The 22,275-nt window shown below is 44.8% G+C and overlaps 1 protein-coding gene across 2 annotated transcripts in view; it reads right to left on the bottom strand.

The window, feature by feature from the left end:
- Positions 1 to 17,813, bottom strand: part of LOC147450741 (uncharacterized) — a 72,100-nt gene extending 54,287 nt beyond the window's left edge. Inside the window, exon 1 of one of the 2 annotated variants that reach the window (XM_086519817.1) lies at positions 17,006 to 17,813. In XM_086519817.1, the coding sequence (XP_086375943.1) occupies positions 17,006 to 17,180 (175 nt within the window). In that variant the 5' untranslated portion in view covers positions 17,181 to 17,813. Of the gene's footprint in view, positions 1 to 15,942; positions 16,094 to 17,005 lie in introns of those variants that run through there. The other variant, XM_086519816.1, reaches the window with a different exon arrangement.
- Between the last annotated feature and the right edge of the window lie 4,462 nt (positions 17,814 to 22,275).

Genomic DNA, 22,275 nt, shown 5'->3' with positions numbered 1-22,275 from the left:
CAGCCGAGGCGAGTCACTTTGTTTCAGTGGCTGATCGCACACAGAGCTACAGCAGTAGGGAGTTGGCTAGTGCATAGTGGTCTCTCGGCCGCATGTGCAACCTGTGACCAGTTGGTGGAGAGTCAACGTCACTGTCTTTGGGATTGTCCCTCGGCCCAGCAGGTGTGGCTACGAGTTCTTCGGTCGATGCCTGCTCTCTCCACGGCTAGACATTACACTTGGGGGCAGCGGCTTGGTCCACTCTCACGGGCCCGGCACTTCAGTTTGAGCTATCTTCCACCAGCAGGATGATAGTGATGTAGGGGGGGCGACCTACAGTCCAGCCTGCTATACAGAGCTTACTGCACAGGAGTGGTGCAGTGAGAGAGAGGAGTGTTGGGAGCTCATCAGTGGCTTGACACTTTGGTTCATCTGGCGGGCCCGCTGTTTCCGCATCTTTGAGGCTCGCCCTGTGCCACCAGCAGAGACTGTTCGTGACTTTTGGCTAGAGCTGATCCATACTCTCAGAGGACAGCTTGAGGGACTACAGGGCAGCTCCGACTGCATGCGGGAGCGCCACGAGGCTTTCCTTCGACTCTGGCGCCTTGGGCCTTTCTACACCATTGTCCAGGGTGTGCTCAAATGGCACTACTGTCCACCTGTGTGGCTCTTCCCTCCTCCCATTTCTTGATTTAGCCTCATTGTATATATGGTGTTCTTTCATTGGGAGAGTCTCCCCATCATGTTTGTTGTAGCCGTCTCTTGCAGAGGTGGTTGTAGCCCTATGGGCAGTTTTCATTAACTAGTAGAAGGATCTTTTTCTCGGGAAAAAAAAAAGAACCCAAGACTTCAGTGTATGGTCATCACCTGAAGCGGAATGAATACTTCGCATGGAGGTGATGAGCATGGAAGTGGCGAAGAAGAATTTTCCCCACCAGGAGGTTTTTCCGACCCTCCCCCCTCCCCATCTACGCTAAGGATTGCACCAAATCCTATGTTTGGTCAAGACGATGATGGACATGATGTTACAACAAGAAGCGCAACGCGCTGCCTTGGAGCGCAAGCGCGAAGAAAGAAAGGCATCCTTGGATCGCGAACGCGAAGAAAGACAGGCATCCTTGGATCGCGAGCGTGAGCAAGCGCGCTTGGCGATCGAGGAAAGAAACGCGAAGAAAGAAAGGCAGAATTGTATCGCGAAGGCAAAGAAAGAAAGGCAGACTTGGATCGCAAGCGCGAAGAAGGACGGTTAGCCTTGGAGCGTGACCGCGAGCAAGTACGCTTGGCGGCCGAAGACAGAATGAGTGTAAGCAAGCGCGCTTGGCGGCCGAAGACAACGGCCGAAGACAAACGAGCGGCCTTGAAGTTAGAGCGTGAGGCGCAGAGAGACCAACGCATGCAAGAGTTGGTCCTACAAGTACTTACCTCGAAGCCCGAGCCGGTCAAAGATGTTGGTAGTTGTTCAAGTAGCACAAGCAAAGATTCGGACTCCAACAACCTCGTCACAGAAAAGTTGACATTCAGTAAGTATGACGGTAAGATGGATGCTAGCGTATGCATTCTTGGTTGTATCAATTTAATGCTTATTTTGCGACAACTAAGAAGACAGGGAATAGCAAGGTTTTAACGGCAACCATGTACCTTGCTGGTGATGCCATTAATTGGTATCACGCATGGCAAGAGGCACACTTGACCGCGCACCTAGAGGAAGCCGGCGAAGACGTGCCCCTTTCTTGCAATTGGGCTGACTTCCAAGACAAGCTCAAGGCGCGGTTTATGCCTCCTCAGTACCTAGCACGGTTGAAAGAAGATTGGCGAAATCTCAAGCAGAATGGTATGCCAGTCATGTCTTTTTCTAACCGTGTTTTGCAGCTCAGCACCCAATTACGCAAATCGGATGATGAGCGCAAATAGGCTTTCCTTTTTGGGTTGAACAAATATATCAAGTTTGATGTAGAAGTCTTCGACCCCGTGGATCTCAACAAGGCGGTAGCAATTGCTCTCTCCCAAGAGATGAAGCACAACAAGGGAAAGCCTAAGGAGAACAAGTCATCTCAAAGTACCTCTCAGACTTCTCAAAACCCTAAGAATGGTAAGAACGGTAACTCTTCTAGCCAATCTTCCTCTGATCCTTCGGAAAAGAACTCACAAAATGAATCTAAGGGTAAAGCTAAAACGCCTGCTAAACCTAAGCTAATCCCGGATGAAAAAGCCGCAAAAGGAATTATAGGTGGATACATAACGGCAGAAGAGCAAGTCATTTATGCTAAGGGAAGGTCGTTGTTATCAATGCCACGTCAAGGGTCACATTAAAACAGCTTGTCCTAAGACAACCCCACCTAAAGAACCTAAGGCACCCGCAGCTACCACAAGCACTTTAATGAACCAATCTGAATCTTCACATGTTTCTGACACACACATTAATGAGTCTAATGAAGTGTTATGGTCATGTGAAGGGTCAGCGTTTTGTCATATTTTTTGATCCGGGCAATATGCATGATGTGATTAGTGCCTCTCTTGTGGAGAGAGCTCGCCTAGAGGTTAGTCCGACATCTCCTCTCGAGATGTCTGGCTTCGCTCCCGTTATGGACTCTCTCATCATGCAAGAGTGCCTTGATGTGTTGTTTACAGTTCAACAAGCTGCCTTCCACAGGAAATTTGTCGTGTCTCCTCTCTTATGATGTGATATGCTTTTGGGCATTAGATGGTTTCGTGAGCATAACCCTCTCATTGATTGGGAGAAAAATACTCATCATATTAAATGCCAAAACTGACTATCCCATGATCATTCGTGCTGAGGAGGGTCTGCATTCTTTGCCTCTCATTTCTCATATGCAGGTAAGCGTGAATTACGAAGAGGAGCACAAGCGGAATTCATTTATGTCTCTCCAGTTACGCAGAGCATTCAGAGACTCCAGACAGATATTCAGCTTTGTTTACCAAGTTTAAGCATCTCTTTTTGCAGGATAATCTTCCACCCCGTCTCCCACCCGAGCGGCCGCAGGACCATTGCATCGAGCTTACGGAGAGGGCACAGCTTGTCAGTAAGGCTCCCTACCGTTTGAACAAGACACAGGAAGAAGAGTTAGAGCGGAAACTCACGGAGTTGGTGGCTAGAGGATTCATACGTCCCAGTGTAAGTCCTTTTGCTGCTCCTATTTTGTTTGTCTGCAAGAAAGATGGTTCGTCTCGTTTGTGTGTTGATTACAAGGCATTGAACAAGATGACCGTCAAGAACAAGTTTCCAATGCCTCGCATTGTGTATATCCTTGATAGGCTCAATGGGGCAAAGGTCTTCAGTAAGGTCGATCTCAAAAGGTGGATATCATCAGGTAAGGGTATTCAAAGGAGACATCTATAAGACCGCTTTTCGCACAGAGTGAGGGCAATGGGAGTATGTAGTCATGCCTTTTGGATTGACAGGTGTTGTGGATACATTTAACCGTCTCATGGTAGGCCGTTTTGGCGATATGGTTGATGTATGCGTGTTCATCTTTCTTAATGATATTCTCATTTTTTCTGCATTGTGGGAACAACATGAAAAGGATGTGGAAAGGGTACTAACCCGTTTGGATGAGTGTCAGTTGTACATTACAGCTAAGAAATCTGAGTTTTTTCTCACTGAAGTTACTTATCTGGGTTATATCATTTCTGCAGAAGGCGTCAAGCTAGACCCGGCGAAGGTGGAACACGTATGTAATTGGGATTTGCCCAAAACTGCATATGATGTGCGTTCTTTTCTTGGTTTATGTCAAGCATATAGTTCACACATAGAGAATTTTGCATGCATTGCCGCACCCATGACTGATGTTTGAAAGGGGTAAAGACTCGTCGACAACGCGTGGATTTAACCGAAGCAGCCATTGAGGATTTTGTAGCTCTCAAGGTTGCGGTGACAGAGGCGCTGTGTCTTATCCTTGCCTCTTGGGATGACCCCTTTGAGGTATGGATGGATGCGAGCAATGTCGCCATAGGCGTTGTGCTTCAGCAGCATAGTCTTCCAGTTGCTTTCCTTAGTCGAAAGCTCAATAGTGTAGAAAAGAACTATTCAGTTTATGATAAAGAACTGTTTTCTGTCATTCACTCTCTTAAGGGAAAGAGTACTAACCCGTTTGGCTGAGTGTCAGTTGTACATTGCAGCTAAGAAATCTGAGTTTTTTGTCACTGAAGTTACTTATATGGGTTATATCATTTCTGCAGAAGGCGTCAAGCTAGACCCCGCTGTCGGAATGGGTGCTGCAAAACCTCTGGCTGTGAGAGTTCGTGATGAAAGTCACAAACACTTTGTGAAAAAGCGTTTGTGGAGAATCACCAACCCTCTTTCTAAGGGTGACAGAAAATCTAAGAGCGTTCGTGACAGCAAAGTAACAAACCCTCTTTCCTATCGTGCTTGGAATTTGCTTGTTTTCGTTGTCGAGATTATGATGAGAGGATCATCAAATCACATTCAATTTCACTTTAAAAGACCATTTAAAAACACTAAAGTTTCAGCCACGAAACCTCAATGCTCATACAAGCACAATTCTCAATCAAAACCCAAACCTCTTTCATGGTATCATGTAGCCTCACCCCCAACTACATAGTCGTAACTTCAAACATCTGAAATGAATACTCGAGCTTCCACCTTCTTGGCGATCATTTTCTGATTTTGCAGAGATTTAAGAGCTGCTATATTGAAGCCCACATACCATTTTGATAAGGGGAAACCCTAATTCACTCCCTCACAGGCTCAGATACACGATTACGAAGAGGCGGGACTGTAACACACATAGATTGGGCAACCATGGAAGCTATTGCACAGTAGAGCAAAATTGTTGGTTTTTCCTGTCAAAAGCAGCCCTCTCTCTCTTACCCACGGCATTTTCAGTTGATGTGTCAATTTTTGGGCCATTTTGCCACTTTGGACCAAAACTAAGCCATTTTCAGCTCATTTTTTACCCAAAAAAATGCCATTTGATGCGAAAAATCCCAAACGGAGTCAGAAAAATCCCTAAATTTGTGGGATCACTCGCATAAGTAATGAAGAGAGACGAGCCCAGATTATGGCCCACCCAACAACATTCATCCAAGTAGCTCTTGCTCACGATCCTCCCATGTCCGCCCGTGTGTTACTGGATACCGGGCCCCACGACTCCACCACAGATAGATTGAGGAAATCCAGACCCGAGCACGTCCAACTATTGAGGAGAGACGAGCCCAAATTATGGCCCACCCAACAGCGTTCATTCGAAAGCAGCTCGTGCTCACGATCCTCCCATGTACCACATTTTACACCCTCCTATTAGCACAGGATGGAGCTAGGTGGCTTGATGCATTTGCATGGTTGTACTACCTGAGCATATAGACATGCATATACTCCTAGTACTAGAGCTCCATTTCCCCCAATAGATCCCATCACAAACCAAGGTGAAACCTCATGGGAGCAAGTGAAAGCTACGCCCGCTCTCGACAAGGGTCCTCCCGCGACGCCATGGCTAGGGCACAATGCTCTCTCTCTCTCTCTCTCTCTCTCTCTCTCTCTCTCTCTCTCTCTCTCTCTCTCTCTCTCTCTCTCTCTCTCTCTCTCTCTCTCTCTCTCTCTCAGGTTTTATGCATTGAAAGTACTCTCGCACTCATATTTTTGGCTTGCCACCAAAATACAACTCTTTGTCTTTTCAAGAGAAGACAAAGCGTGAAGATGCTCTTTTACCTACTGCATCTCCTCGCATGCAAGGAGCTTCAAGGCATCTAACTGTGGAGCTTTTCTTTTAATCTACACCTTTTTTACGCCCTGCAAGCATCAGTGTCAACAACATGAAGCTCCTATGTACCTTAGAGAATCAGGAAGAAAAGTAGCACTCTTAAGGTCATCTCCTTGCTCTTGTTGCCTAGTGAGAGGAGACAAAACTACTTGTTTGATGTCCCCCAAGGCACAAGTAAGCAGCTTGTGAGAAACTTATTTGTCTCATTGTAGGGGCACAAAGGCACTAGCCTGTTAGGAGGACTGTTTATGATGTGTTTGTGAGTTGTTTCCTTTTGGACCATGTCTAGTTACATAGTGTCTTTGAAACATTTCTAACTGCACTAGTTTCAACCTTTGTGATGATTGAAAGCTAGATTTCTAGAGCTGTACCTGGGCCTGGGCTGGTCATGTTGAATCTCACAAGTACTTAGTTTTGATAAATGCTTACATTAATAGTTTCAGTAATTTAGATTATTCCTGTACAGTCCATGTAGTGGATTATTTGAGATTTTCTATAGCTCTTTCATTTCCAATCAAAAACACATGCTCGAAGCAAGTAGGCTGCTCTCCATTGAACACGTGTGCATGTTTTATGATAGCTAGCTTTAAGCAGACTGATATAGTCATGGAGGAGTTTCTGCCAATGATCAAGTGAGTTGGAGTTCTCTGCAAAGTTATGCATCATTTAGCTTCTTTTGCAAAGGTCACGCTTTCAATTGGTGAGAAGAGCTATCACTTCACCTTGGGGGCTAGTGAGATAGATAGCAGTGTTGTGGACATTAAAGACCATATAAACCAAAAGCGAGGCCTGGATATGGATCGTAGAGCATGCCTAGAGCAAACCAGAGAAAGATTTCAGCAACAGCAAGCAGTGTATTGGACATGCTTGGCCTCACAGCTCCTATGCTTGTGGTGAGAAATGCAAATTATGATAAGCACAATGGGATCATAGTTGCATTAAAAAGTCCAATGTCCATGCAATTCTTCAATTGTTAATACAACATGCACTGGCTGGTTGTAGCAAAGCTGATTTCTCTCGAGTCAACACCATGTTCTTACTCTGTATATTTATCAAAGTTACACAGAACGGGAACAGGGGCTCCGGGACGTTTCCGGAACGGGGGGCTCTCGGGGTGGCGGGACGGGAATAGGGGCCGGAACGGTAAACCTACAATATGCTTAAATTAAGTTGGATTCAACCTATATGTTAGTAGAGAGCCACACACACCTATTAGTCAAAGTAGAATCTTGGGTAGACATGCTTTTCAATAATGCTTAAGGATTACATAAGGGAGGGATGCCAGATGGAGCTTAACACTCCTTGAGGGAGGGAGGGAGCTTGAGCCTTGCAGCTTGAACTTCAAAGAAGGCTTGGAGCCTTGAGGCCCGAGGGAGAGGGAGAGAGATTTTGAGGGGAGGGAGAGGGTGAGGTTGAGAGCTTGAGAGTGATGGAGCTTGAGGTTTGAACTTTGAAGCCTTGAGGGAAAGGGAGAGAGAGCCTTGAGGGAGAGGGTGAGGTAGAGAGCTTGAGAGAGAGGGTCTAAAAGCCCTTCTTTATATAGGAGAGGATGGAAATAACACCCCCCCAAAAGTTCAAAAGACCTATCCCAAACAACCATATTTTCAAAATTTGGCGCTCCCGATTTGCCATTCCGCGTTTCGCTTGCCGTTCCAGGCCCTGTTCCCGTCGCCGTTCCGGTTATGCCTGGGAAGGGAACGGCATTCCGTTTCCCGTTTCCATTTCGAGGAGGTGCCGGGCTTGGGAACACGTCCCGGGAACGGGAGGGCCCCGTTCTGCCCGTTCCCTGTTATTCTAATATTTATTGAAGATGAAAAATAAGATAGTTTTGCCTATCATCACCTTGTTTTGCTGGTTTTGCATTTTGCAAGAGTCTGGTGAAACTGGCACAGAAGCCACTCCTTGAAAGTTTTTGACATGTCTACAAAATCTTCTATAGGCAGAAATAGCTACTAATCAGTAAGAAAGGGTTTAGCTACCTCATGCTGGCCTAAGGAAAGGGCAGGAGTTACATGCTAATGACAATTCTGTGACCATGTAAGAATTTCAATGTCTACAAAGGACTCATATGTCTGTAGACTTTATAGTTCAAATTGTTTTTCCAAACAACTGTCTCGACGGTGTTGTAAGCATTTCAGTACAAGCCAAAGGCCTGTTTTAACGGCGGCAATCAAGAAAGACAAGCGAGACTTAAGCTTATCTCAAGATATGACCCTTCATTTGAAAGGTAGTTTTATTGCTTGTAGAAGCTTTAAAAGCAGCTAGCTGTTTTGGGCCACGTCATTAAAGATTTTCTGGATGAAGTTTTCAAAACTGCCATCTGAACTGGGGGGTCATGTGAATAGACATCTCCGACAGTTTTGTAGGAACAATTGAGGCGAAGCATAGGTTTTGGGATGTGGTAGGTCACAACATGCTAGGCTTCATTATGGGTGGGTCTGCCTTAGCACCTCTACAGTCATGAGAGGAACTCAATGCATAGACCTTTGTTTTAATAATGTGCTCTGGCATATGTGCATGAGAGTGTGTTGGGGGGGGGCAATTGAATGTCAAATTGCATTACTGGAAGCTATCTACATGGCCATTGCATCTTCGTTTGCGAATTATCCTAAGTATCATGATGGCATATGTACAACTCTATTTGCCGTTGTTGTATTGGCCTTGACATTGTCTCACTTCACTTATGTCATCCATTTTGTCTCATTTGTGGCGTACTCATGCTCACAAAAAAGGCTTGTGTTTGATGTCCATGGAGAAACTTTGCACTCCCAAGCGCTATGGTGGTCTCAATAGTTTGGACATGCGCCGGTATGTTCTTGCTCGAAAAGCTATGCTGTTGCCGACTCTCCTGCAACAAACTCAGCCGTGGACTCTTATGTTTGCCTATTTGTGTCGGCATGTTGTTACTTTCTCCTTTGGCCATTGGCATCCATCCTTTTGGGAGGTTGTGTTTGGCAAGATAGAAGGGCGCATTCCTTGATGCCCTATCACCTCCAGCCTGATTTCTGATTGGAAGGAAGTTACAGTGCATTTATCATGGCAAAGTCGATGTGATTAGAGAGTCTTCATTGGAGTCAGATATTCTCTCTTACTTTGGTCGCCCGCTCATCTCGCCATGCCTACTTTTTTTCGTGTCGTGGCCTTCAAGTAGTTGGTGATGTGGTTGATGACGCGGGGTACACTTTCCAGTTTCCCTTTGCTACTCGTCGTTTTGGATTGGGTATGCATTACCGTCAATTTTGGAAAGAGCCGTCAGTTTTGGAAAGAGCTTCAGCACATGTTGGTTGACTTTTTGCCTATTCCGCCTCCGCTAGCTGGGGATCACATGTCTGATTGGTGTCTATGGGACAAGCCCTTTGAAAATTTACGCTATGTCTATCATTAAGATTTCTGCTCTTCTTCTGCCTTAGCCCTCGATTGCTGATCATTGTAGTGCCCTATGGTCAATGCACAAGTCTGACATTTGGTGGAAAAAAGCGCTTTCTGCCCTTTGGAAGAGTCATTTATCTTTGAAGGAGCGATTGTTTCTTTTGCGATGCTTGATTGGAGTTCTTCCAGTGGGTTCTTTTCTTAGTGCGTGTCATATCTAGAATGCCGAAAGCCCAAAACCTTTTGTGGAAAACCATCGAGGGGAATCGGAGCCGCATGCCAGCTGCTATACCACGAATAATTTCTCTAGTAATGCAACAATCCCAAAGGAGGTGATTCACAGTCTCCTTTGGAGGCGAGCAACGAACACAAGGGGAGGAGCCCCGCCTTCCGCTCAACCATTTGCAGTCTTCTTTACGTGGGTTAGATTTTGGGCTTATTGGACCCTGTGGCGTCAACACAACAGTTGCATGTTCTCTCGTGCTAATGTAAATCCCTTTCAGTTTTTCACGTTTCCCTTAGGCAATCTTTACATTTTGCCTGAAAAGTGGGTGATATGACTTGAGACATGCATCAGCTTGCCTGTGAATGCTTTTAGCCCTTTTTCCCGGATGAACACCTTCTATGTTCATGCCTTTGTATTTGCTCTTTTTTGTGGGTTTTCCTCGCCTTGAGGTTTCCCACTTGTAAATTAATCCCAAAGATTTACCAAAAAAAAAGTGTGTGTGTGTGTGTGTGTGTGAGTAGATATTTGATACCAAATGGGGATGTTGTAGTATTCGGTCAATACTATTCATACTGAATATTATTCGTTGTCTTATGGATAACTTGAAACTGGCTCTTCCTGGATTCCTCTAGGTGAATATGGTATGTCCCAACAAGTTAGTGCTGGGCAAAAGCGAAAATTGCACCGGAGACTGAAAGATTGTTAATTCGGATTTGGCATTTATATGCTTGAATAGGAGAGCTGGTTATTATATCAGAAAGCCAAGAAGTTTGTGAGGGATGAACAAACCTCTCACTACCTCTATGAGTGAAAATACTCAAAAAACCTGTAAATTTAAGATATCAAAAAGATTCTCCTAGAGCAAAAGAAAGTTTAGCTCCCGATTTCTTGTGGATTTGGGATATAATTGCGTTTGATCAACCCTGAATTCTTTGTTTTCCTTGTGAGGAGTGTAATTTTCTTTGCAATTCATGATGGGGCCTTCTTGAGAGCATCGCCTTTGTAATTTTGAGGGTGTGCTATGCTTGTATCTTTGCAGCGTGCAGGATCACAAAATGGTTGCTTTTTAAGGATGTTTCTCAAGAAGTTTTTAGTCAAAAACTCTGAATCGAGCAGGGATCCCCAGCCCACTAATTGTAGCAAGAAAAGTTCTTGATCAAAGTAAGCTCTATGACAACAACAATGCAACCCTCACTAGGTGTGCAAGCTCATCGAATGATGGAAGTGATAACAGCGAGGGTGCACAGAGCACCTACAGTAGTGCGCTCAACAAGCCTCGCAGTTCCCAACCTAAAATGCGTGGATGAACCTAGATGCAATAAATGGACAAGGCTGGAAAAGAAAAATCCTGCCTTTACGGGCAAGTGGTATGCCCCCATGATTGACAACCCTGCATCCAAGGGTACATGGAAAGCTCACGAGATCCCTAATCCTGAGTATTCTCATCTGGAGAGCCCAATTCAGAGCCCAATGCCCATTTCTGCAGTTGCCGTGGAGATATGGACCATGCAAGATGACAATGACAATGTGCTAATCACAAGCAATGAAAACCTTGCCACAAAATACAGAGAGACGGAGTGGAAAGTTAAATTTGATGTGGAGAAAGCGCAGCACAAGAAGGAAGATGTTGAAGAAGCCACTAACGAAAGTAATCTCATTTTGAGTAACCTACCTTGCATGATACTGTATTCAGAAGCATTGTCATGCATGGTGTGTGTTCCCAGCGGTGTTATGGTCAGCTATTGCTCTCTAAGGTTGCAGCTGCTATTTGATGCCTTTTTAAATTGTTCATATTCGATTCAAATCAGCTGTTTACTCTGCACGACATGGTTTTCCAAATCAGTTGTTTCTTCTGCGGGACATGGTTTTCAAGACCTTGCACCGCATTGCAGAGCTGCCTACGTTGGCATCATAGAAGGAAAAGCTTGTATATATGCCTACATGAGTTCTCCTCTAGCTATATCTTGTCAACGTAGGTTACTTTTAACCTGTTTTGATCATACATTATATGCTATGAGCTTTGGGTTGCAAGAAGTTATTGAGAGAGAAGAGGAGAATCCAGTGGATGTGTTGGGCATCTTTGGAGGTGTTGTGCTTGTTGGTCTAATTCTCATTTTCAAGTTCTTTTTCATGAGAAAGAGGAGCAAAATATCGAAGAAGGTCAATATCTGCAAGGCTTACATCAATTGTTAGTTTGTAATTGAGTATATTCCAACCTAATTTTTGCATGCATCATTGGCAACGGCAAAAAAGGAGGATATCACTCCTGATTGTTAAAAGCTTTGAGAAGTCTAGGGACAAAGAAAAAGGGAAGAAGGTGACTGAGGAGAATGCAGTGGCAAAGGAAGTATTTGCTACTCTACATAGGAGGATATGAAGAGAAATGTGAGCTTTGGTAATGTTGTGATATGATTTTGAACTTGTGGACTCTTGAAAAGACGCCTCAGCTGAATTTTGTGTTAAGAGGGTACTCTCCACTCAAGACTTTTACTTGTATCAACATGTGGTTACTTGTATCATCATGTGGAGGACAACACCTGTAGCATGTCAAGCATGAATGCAACAACATCCTATGAATGATTAGTCAGCACGCATGGTTCGAGTGTTTCATTCGTGATGTTTTCCTGTATTTTAGTCACCGTCCTTATGTGATCCCTTTTCATAGGCATGCCATATTGTACGTTGAACACGATTCACTCATGAATGAGCACAGATGTATGTGGATGATTCATGAAAAGATGAAATGTTTGCATTCAGGGAAGTCACATTCCATGTCTCTTCCTTGGCACGACACAGTCGTAGAAAGAGCACAAGAAAGATTGAGCATCAAGCATAGGCATTTCCATTGTGTTTTGCCACAATTGATTGATTTAGATCAAAAAGTCAAGATTCGACCCCATTGTTTGCGTGTGTTTGATGAACGGTTTGGCACTCCGTCTCTATGTTCATCTCCATTGCATGCACAGTTTTTTTTGAAGGAATAGTATTTTTCCAGTCACTTTAAATGGAATAGGTATGTTCATGGTTTTGTGTTGGAAGGGGTTTCAAGAATTTTCATCCTCGGAGATTCTTGAAGAAGGTAGACGCATGACTATAGACGAAGTTCAAGCATCAAAGGAGCCACAGAAGACTTTGCATCGCTTTCGGCGCGGCCCAAAGAAGCAACTGTCGTAGACCTTTATGAAGTTCAAGTATCGCATGACCCACGCATCAGAATGGGCCGGCGAAGAGTCCTTTCGAGGATTCCGGACGTTGTTGGAGATCTCCCTCGACGCCATACAGTTCAGTACCAGTACCTCACTTTGAAAAGCAGGGGATGTCACATGACACATCCAACCCTATGTGTCCGTGGACAAGCTACAGCATGACAAGGGTTCAGTTCAGTCAAGTCAATCTAGGATAGGAAGTGATCTGGCACTTTTGTGAGTCTGTTCGCAGAACGTGCATGCCCAGGCACTTAGAGTAGATGCATATCCTCTGGTTGCACACAACATGATCATCAGCATTACCATCAGAATCCATCAGGAGCATTTTCCAGTGCATTAGACCTATTTTCCCTATTTTTGACTATTCACTTTTTATTTTTAAGCGACTTTTCTTGGGAACTAGGTAGGGCAAATTTCATAAGTTTGTATATAAGAAAACCTAGCGCTAGCACTTTCTGGCAGAAGAGGCAACAGGAGCACTTCTCAAGAGACACCTTCTCAGCAAGGCCCCCCTCCCCCCCCCCCCCCCCCCCCCCCCCCCCCCCCCCCCAGCAAGGCCTAGCGTTTTTGCAACACAGCATCAGCACTCGCGTTTTTGCACCATAGACCAACCCTGGCATTTTTGCAAAGCAGATCAGCCCCGGCGACCACAGCAGACAGCAGATCCCCTAGCGTTAGCAGATTCTACAACAGTTAGCAGATTTCCACCGTAGCAGAAGATTTTCAGCCCTAGCGTTTTTGCATCTGCAAGTCCTCAGCGTTTTTGCAGATCTTCGCGACAGATTCAGCTCTAGACTCAGCGTTTTCAGTTTTCAGCAATCAGAACCCGCAGTAGAAGCCCCGAACCTCGCAGATCTCACCTTCCCGCAGCAGTTCCTCGCCGCACGGTGGGATCTATTGAAGTTTACAATTTCAGCCCGGAAAACGCAGATTTCAGCATCTGCGTTTTCAGCGCGTCATCGTCGCATCGTCATCATCACCGACATAGAGTTAGAATTCAGCAGATAAAGAATTGTAGATTTCAACCATTAGCATTTTCAGATTTCAGCCTCGTTGTCGACATCTTCGGCAAGTCCAAGCATTGTAGAGATTTGGGAAATCAATAGTAGACCGCTCTCGCCATAGAGAGTGAGGAGGAGGGTTTTTGACAACATTCTGGTGTCGTATCCTCTTCTCACTTTATCTCTCAGTCTCATGTATCTTCATTCACAGTGTTCATCCACTTTGTTTGTGTCTGTCACAAACGGGAGCGCATACAAATATAAAATATACTCGGATAAATAAAATTTATCACTTAATATTGAAGCCAGAGGATATAGAGAGAAATAGATAGAGAGAGAGAGAGATAAAGTGAGAAGATCGACACAGTACTGGGACTAGAAGATGGGCTGGTCCCCCCCCCGTAATAGTATCTTTATTACCGAGGAGAAGTCTATACAAGCACTTGAACCGAACGTATTACCACGTTCGTTCTAGAATAAGACTTCATGGTTCCCGAAAGCCTCAACTTCCGATTCCTAGGGCAAAACCCTATTCCAAGGAACTTCCGTTTCTTATTCCAATTCCTCGAGAATCAAGGTTCTCGCCTCTCGATCTCACCTTCCAAACTCAGGGCATGACATCCCTGCAACTCTCTTTTAGAACTCTATTTCCAGAGTCCTCTTCCCGCAGAACAACCCTGCTTTCCCGGACACGAAGTCCTTACTTGGGAATCCCAACTTCCGGATCGCAACTTGAGAGACTACCTCTCTCCGATCCGTGTACCTACTTTCCAAACTCGGGTAGATTGTGGGACATAAATAACGAGTCATCAGCATAAGCCTGCCCAATAAAGTCAATCGGTGAAGATGACCAAGCGAAATTAAATGATCCAAATACATCAACAAGGGTGGGTGGCAATGGCATAGAGTAAGGCACTGAGGGGGCAACCTTGGTGGACAGAACACCCAAGCGGCCAAGGGTCAGTCGACTCCCCGTCAAGAAGGCTTGAAGACATACTATGGGCATATAAGAAATAACCGAGTCTTCCATTTCTCAAGTTTGCGTTTATCATTATGTTGCAGGCGTACTCGGGCTTGACATAACGCTGTCAGCTCGCCTTTAGCCAATGAGTGCACATCAGCCAAAGGTTGGAGCTTTTAGTACACTGATGTAACATCCTCAACATTTCCACGTAACTGACGCATATGATGCTTGCCATAATCTTGAATCACACATTGCACTCGCACAACGAAACGATACCTAGTGATATCAGACTCAAGATACATCTGGGCGACCAATGGGGGAATAACCTGATGAATCATTTCTCGAAATGCCTCATGAGAGAGATAGGCATTATTGATGTGTAGTAAACGTTTTTGAGAGAGAGGTAGGTCACAATGTAGACCCCCAAAGCGCAAGGTCATCAAAACCGGAGCATGATAAGACAACAACAATGTGTGATCAATGCTTATCTCGCATACAAATTCATCATATTGTTGCATATGCAAGACATACCACCGATCTAATCTTGCACGATACGAGGATTGAGCATTATACTGAAAAGTATATCCAGAAATATTCGGATGCAATAGACTACACAAATCCAACATCTCTGTGTGTGCAACAAAACCTATCCAACCTGCAATTCTGCACCCCTTATGTGCGAATGACCTGTAGTGTTATCACAAGAATCGGGAGCATCATTAAAATCACCACAAAGCAAAGCATTGGAGAGCCATGGATATGAAGACATATCACGCCATAAAGCAACCTGTTGACCCGAGTCTGTATGCGCATAGCCCCCAAAATTCATACGCCTGGCCATTAACCATACATTGAACCACCATCCAGCGACCCACCGGATCATTGTACATAAGAACTAGTTGTAGCTCATGCCTAACCATCATCAAAACACCTGAGAAGCTCGTCAAACCAGCATACGCAATCCAGTAACCCGCAAAATACAAGCATTGCCTAGTGAACTCATGTTGATTGTGCTCTTGCAAAACAACAATATCTTCCTTACATGTAGGTACATAGTGTCGGGTTAATGGCCACTTCGCAGAGTTGCATAACCCACGCATATTGTATGAAATACATTTAATACTACTATGCATTCTAAAAATATGTACAAGGCAAGAGAAGCAGGTGACTACATTGACATGCCCATAGGCACTTACTCAACCCGTGATGACGTGGAAAGGGTTGTAAAACAGCTTCATTCCATGAATATTTTGGATCTGATTCAATCCTTTGTGCTTCTAATACCATTACATTGTTGATCAGTCAGTACTTGTTTTCAAGTTGCTTCTCTCCAAAGCGACGAGATCCCTTTTTTGGCACTAATTAAATATTACAATACTTGCATGGACTTTACTCAGCACCTTTAGTTTTTACAGCCTAGACAACGCAATTACTTGAATTTTGTTCTTGCCATGATCACCTGCTTCAGTTTCAGAACGATCTGCGTCATCCGCATGCTCAGTTTTGACAACGGTTTCTTCGGAATTGCCATCTGCTTCTTCTTCATCACCAGCTGATTTGCCATCTGCTCTTGCCTTTTCACCTGTTGCTGTTGCTAGCTGTTCAAAGAGAACTGCATCATCAACATCGTTTGCTTCATCGTCAGCTTCGATATTTGCTCCGAAGAATTGCTCAAAAACAGTCAGCAGTTCTTCGCCTTCTAATTCTACTGCATATTCACTTGGAGCATCAGCTGCTGCTAATAGCTCAAAACATACCGTTTTGTCTTCAGGTCCGGAACGATCTTACAGAACGATAGAAGATTTGTCGCCAGTCCCATAGGCACTTACTCAACCCGTGATGCCATGGAAAGGGTTGTAAAACAGCTTCATTCCATGAATATTTTGGATCTGATTCAACCCTTTGTGCTTCTAATACCATTACATTGTTGATCAGTATGTCTTACACATTTTGAAAAAGAAACGGAGAGGAGAATTTAAGCAGATTCCCTCTCTCTCATCTCATACAATCGGCGATGGTGCTGCATTCGTGAGCCGCAAGAGGGAAAAGAGGAGGCCAACACGCAGGGAGGGGGGGCGTAAGAGAAAAAAAGGGGGAGGGAAATGCGCATCGAAACGCAGAGAAGGGGAATATGCAGGAGAAAGAGAAAGGCGATTGCCTTTTTTTTATAATGGCTCATTTGCCAATGAAGCACCAAGCTCAGCGTGGCGAGATGGTTAGCTGAGGTACCCTCTTCACAACCCCGAGAGCTTGAGTTCAAAACTGCTGATGTGGTTTTGCTTCCTGTGCCGCTTGCTGGGAAAAGACATTGGAATGGGAATCTACCAAGATTCAGCCTAATAAAATAAACAACCTACCAGTATGTATGTACCAGTTTTCAAGTTTCTTCTCTCCAAAGCGATGGAGATCCCTTTTTTGGCACTGATTAAATATTACAATACTTGCATGGACTTTACTCAGCACCTTTAGTTTTTATAGCCTAGAAAACGCAATTACTTGAATTTTGTTCTTGCTATGATCACCTGCTTCAGTTTCAGAACGATCTACGCCATCCGCATGCTCAGTTTTGACAACGGTTTCTCCGGAATTGCCATCTGCTTCTGCTTCATCACCAACTGATTTGCCATCTACTCCTACCTTTTCACCTATTGCTGCTGCTAGCTGTTCAAAGAGAACTGCATCATCTGGAGATGGCATCCACGAATCATGTGATGATGAATATCATTTTGAAGAAGCTTTGACAGAAGCTGTTGATCAATGCCAGACCGATGAAGATTTGGCAGAAGATACCGATAAAATGACTGGCGACAAATCTTCTACCGTTCCGGACCTGAAGACAAAACGGTCTGTTTTGAGCTGTTAGCAACAACTAATGCTCTAAGTGAATATGCAGTAGAATTAGAAGGCGAAGAACTGCTGAATGTTTTTGAGCAATTATCCGGAGCAAATATCAAAGCTGGCGATGAAGCAGACGATGCTCATGATCAAAGCTGGCGATGAAGCAGACGATGCTGATGATGCAGTTCTCTTTGAGTTTGATTGTTGCTTCAATGTCCTGAGCACACCAAACTTCACAGTTTGAGCAGCTGCCTCTCTAGGAGCCAGATACAGTGGAAACGCAAGGCTGCTTCTCTCCTGCATGCTCTTCGTCTTCTTCCTCTTCAAACTTCAATGGTGATATCGACCTCCTTCGATCAGACTGGTAGGTGGAATGTGTAATGCGAGCGTGCGTGTGTGCGCGGGTGTTCGGAGAGGACAGGGCCGCAAGGCATGTCAATGCAGTAAAGACTGAAAGAGAGACTTTTGGATGCGCGCATTTAGTAGTCGGAGTGGTGATTTAAGTGTGCCTTAAATTACATTTTGCCACCCGCGCTAGTAGGTAGGTGCCAGGATTGTTTTCTAAAAAAGAAAGAGGAGAATCGAGCACGATTCTCCTCGTGAGTCGGAACACCTCGTAAGGTGCAGTCAGGCAATCACGTGTCACGCAAGGCTGACGAGAAAGGAACGCGAGCGACGGTGAGGAACGCCCACAAGGCAACCAGGGCTACAAAGGTTGTCGACGTCATGTCAAGCGAGTGTAAGAGGGAGTGATGAGCTTGCAAGAGCTGCGTTTTTTTTTATTGTACGGGTTGCCTTGTAAGCAACACTGCGTAGATGGTGGGTTGGTTATGGGAGTTGTCATGTCGAAGTTGTTGAATCTACGTGAGTTCGACTCTTCCATTACATTTTAGAGGGTGACGTCTCAAGGTTGAGTTCAAAGGTTGGATGTAGGAGATTCGGAGGAATCTCATGAACAAATGAATAAAATAAAGGGAGAGCGAGTATGTACCCAATCTTTTAAAATGTTTTATTAGCAAGAATCGGGGAAGATCCCCTTGGTGATTGAATGAGGAGGAAGGAAAATAAGGAGGCGAGTGATGCGCGAGCGAGGGCAGAGGCATCCAAGGCAGAGAAGGTGGGTGACGCGACGCGGCCGAGAGAGGGGGGGGGGGGGGGGGGGGGGGGGGGGGGGGCTGAGGCGGGAAGACACAGGCGCAGAGTTTTGTTTTTTGTTTATTTTACAAATCACTCACAGCTGCACAACGAGCCGGCAGTGCTTGTGGTTAGGCCAATCACCAATAGTAGTAGGGGATACCAACTGGAAAAAAATTAAAAAATCTCCCATTAGTGAAAAGGGGAAAAGGGAAGGGTTAGAGATATGAGGGTTAATAGAAGCATATTCTCTCTCACACACGAGGCTTGCCAGTCCGGAGTCTGTTAGGGAAAGTCTCTCCTCTCTCTCTCTCTCTCTCTCTCTCTCTCTCTCACACACACACACACACACACACACACACAGATGTCTCTTTCTCTTTCTTTGTGCCTATCAAGCCGAGAACGTGGTGCGTGAAGGTGACGTTGTCATGACTTTTTGGAGCAGAGAATTGCGCATATGTACATATCCATGCATGGTGCATCGAATAAAGTATTGCCCATTTTCCAGAGCCAGGTGGTTATGTGGGGCCCACATGTGTACAGGTAGGACACCATGTACATAGTGCATCGATTTTCACTATTACCAGTACCAGTGTGTTTTTTCTACAATAATGAGGAGTTGGTAGCGCGTAAAACCTCTCGAGGAAGCTACCCGTGGGCCAACGACATGAGGTAAGCAGGTGCGTCAGATGGCATCTAGTGGCGTCAGGACGTCGAATGGGGTCAGTACTTGCACGCGGAGAAGTACGGACACGACGTGGGTGTTTTCTTGTGATACTTATGCAGAAAGGTCATCATGAGGACCACTTTTTGGGGCCACTTCACGTGGTGGCGGGATGCATTATTGAGAAAAGCTGAGTGTCAGGTGTGCGGATGATGCAAAAAGGTGACAACTATGCACTACGAGGTCAGTTTTTGCCTTGTTCGGGGTCTGTTTGAGGTCATCTAAAAGGCCAAGGGTGCCCAAGTAATAAAGCTAAGTGTGGGAACTGAAAAAACAGAGAGAAGACCAGAAAAAACGTGGAGAAGAGAGGAGGAACAGCCGCAGGTGTGTTTTTTGGGGTTTTTGAGCCTGTTTTGGCCATAAACTGCTCATCCGAGGTCGGATTTGAGCACTTTGACATTGAAGACTGGGTTTTGGGCCGTTCCGGATGCGATGGCGCTGTCCATTTTGCCAAATTTCTCACTCTTTTTCTGCTGTTTTTGCTGTGTAAGTTTCTCCTATGAGCGAAGCTTCTGCTCCAATTTGTGATTGTATCTGATATCTTTTACCCATATTGTGTGAGCTATTTGCCCCATTGGTGTTGGCCCAAGCTCATTTGTATCTAAGCATCAGAAGTTCTCCGCTTTTGAGCTGAGTTTTTTTGGGGTGTGTGTGTGTGTGGAGTGGACAAGTGGATAGTCTCTCTCCTCGCACTCCATCAGTGTGTTCCCTGTCTCGGCCAGGAGGGTTGTGTAAGCCGAGTGGTGCCCCATATTGTGTGTGTGTGTATCTTCCCAAGAGTGTGTGTCGGGTCGTTATAGAGGCGTTCTGTGTGTTTCCATCCCGCTCACATTCTTTTGGCGCCCCCATGGAGGATCTTCTTCGAGTACCTTCTGCTTCGAGCTTCAAGCTTCAAGCTTCGCGATTACAGGTTGCAGGTTGCCGATTACAGGTTACAGGTTACAGGTTACAGGTTACAGGGACAGGTACAGGTACAGGTGATTCACACAGGTACAGGTAGCTGGAGTTCAGTGATATACTAGCATTGGTGTCACTTGCAGTTGTTGTGGGTATGCATCACTTGGCGCCTGTTTGAGCGTATTTTCTGTTGGATTGTACGTTACTTGTGGAAACTGCCATGGTACGTCTTTGTGGAGCCATATATGGTTTTATTTGGCAGTCCCAGCCATTTCTGAGACTTGACTATACGCGATTTGCATAAGCCTTCGTGTGAGGGTCGATAGCGTGAGGTTTTATTGAGCTGGGGGATTCTCAAATGTGGAGATCCATTCGGTGATACAGGTAGCTGGAGCACCCTTTTCGTGACCTCGCCATAGGCTATGTACTAGTGATTCCTATTTGATGCTCGAGTTCTATTGTTGGCAGTTTATGCATACATATGCAGTCTATATTTTGGGTTCACACTGCTCTACTTATGGGGAAACTCTGTCAAAAATTTTCCAAGTTATGATGGCTGGTCTTTTGGTCTTTTGAGCCATTTATGCTGTTATGCTGTTGAAATTTTGGAAAAATCAGAGGATTAGTCAGGTGTGCTTTCTTGGGAGCTTCATGGTTGACTTTAATGGATGATCAAAATGGTCCTCAATTCACTCCTTTTCATTTAACTCAGAGAATCTAGATAAATGTTCATGTGTCCAGGAAGATTTTTTTCCAGCAGCGCATAGTCTTTATGTTCGGGCCAAGAAGATTAAGGGAGATACTGGAATGTCCTTTACCTGTTGTAATTCCAATGATCAACTATGAAAACTCATTTGATGTGCATGTATTTGTCCTTATCTAAAGCTAAACTCCATTGAAGTTTCTGGGGATTGGGTAGTCAAAAGTCTTGGGTTCTTGCACGTGTGTTCGAAGGGGTTCTCAAAGCATTAAACTTGGGTGGCTATGGCTTTCCCTTATTCGGAATTTCATGGAAGAAGTGGTGAAGATGCGGAAGACTTTCTGGAGCAAGTCGAGGTGGCATGCATAAGCAACAATATGTGTGATGAGGAGAAGATTTTGAGGCTATTTGGATTGCTTTTGAAAGATGAGGGCCGTGTTTGGTTCATGGATTTGGAAGCTAAAGAAGCAGTGGCTTCTTCTTATGGTTTGAGTCTTGACAGGTTTATAGAAGCTTTTTTAGAGCGTTTCCAGGTTTTTGAAGATGCAAATGCAGTATGGAATGAGCTCAATGCTCTTAAGCAAGGTTCTTGTCAAGGTGTTGATGCCTATGTACAAGGTTTTACACATTTATGGACTCGTTGGTGTGTTGCTCTTAAGGATGAGACCCCCCCTTGTTCATTGAAGAAAAGTTTTTTTGTTGATGGTTTGTCACCTTGGTTGCAGTTCGAGGTTGAGTTGAAGAGGCCCGAGTCTTTTGAAGATGCGGTATGCATTGAAAAGCACAAGGAATGGAAGTTTAAGCGTCTTGAGGAACATGGTATCAGTACAGGTATGCATGTGCAAGATGGATTTGACATGGAAGATGAAGTTAAGCCTAAGCAGGTGAAAAGTAGCCTATCCTATGATGTTTCTCGTTTCTTCCCAAGGTCTATTGTGAAGCGTAAAGAGGTCTTGCAGGTTGACAGGGCTATGAAAGAGCCTAAAGAGGTGAGTAATGCTTTGGATACAGGATTCAAAAGTCTTGAAGAGGATGCATCGGCTACTTGTGTACCTTGTGATTCTGGGTGTGAGTGTGAGGTTGAGGTTATTGATGATGAGCACGTATCTTTGGATACTAGTTCCTTGGAAATTAGGGAAGAGGGCAAGGTTGAGAGCCATTTTGTGGATTTGTTGGATGTGGTGCCTGTTTTGAAGCCATATTTTGATGTATGTGCAGTGATTGAACCGATTTGTGAGCATGATTGTGGTTTAGAGCAGGGATCTGTATTCTTGGAGACTGATGAACCCATGCTAGAAGCTATGGATAGTGGTGCTAGCCATGATTATGATGTGGATAAAGTTATGTGTGATGATGAGTATGCTTATGATGATGAGAAGGGGTTTGGCATATATGAGTCCAATCTCAGCTATGTGGATGCCTATGCTAGGGATATGTGTGCTGCAGGGATACTTTTGTGCTTTGGATATCAACAACTTTACCTTCACACAATGATTTTA

The sequence above is a fragment of the Adiantum capillus-veneris genome, chromosome 9, assembly GCF_014529385.1.
Source record: "Adiantum capillus-veneris isolate H3 chromosome 9, ASM1452938v2, whole genome shotgun sequence".
Taxonomy (NCBI): Eukaryota; Viridiplantae; Streptophyta; class Polypodiopsida; order Polypodiales; family Pteridaceae; genus Adiantum; species Adiantum capillus-veneris.
Note: the sequence above shows the minus strand (reverse complement) of the source record. Positions and strands in the feature narration are given on the sequence as shown.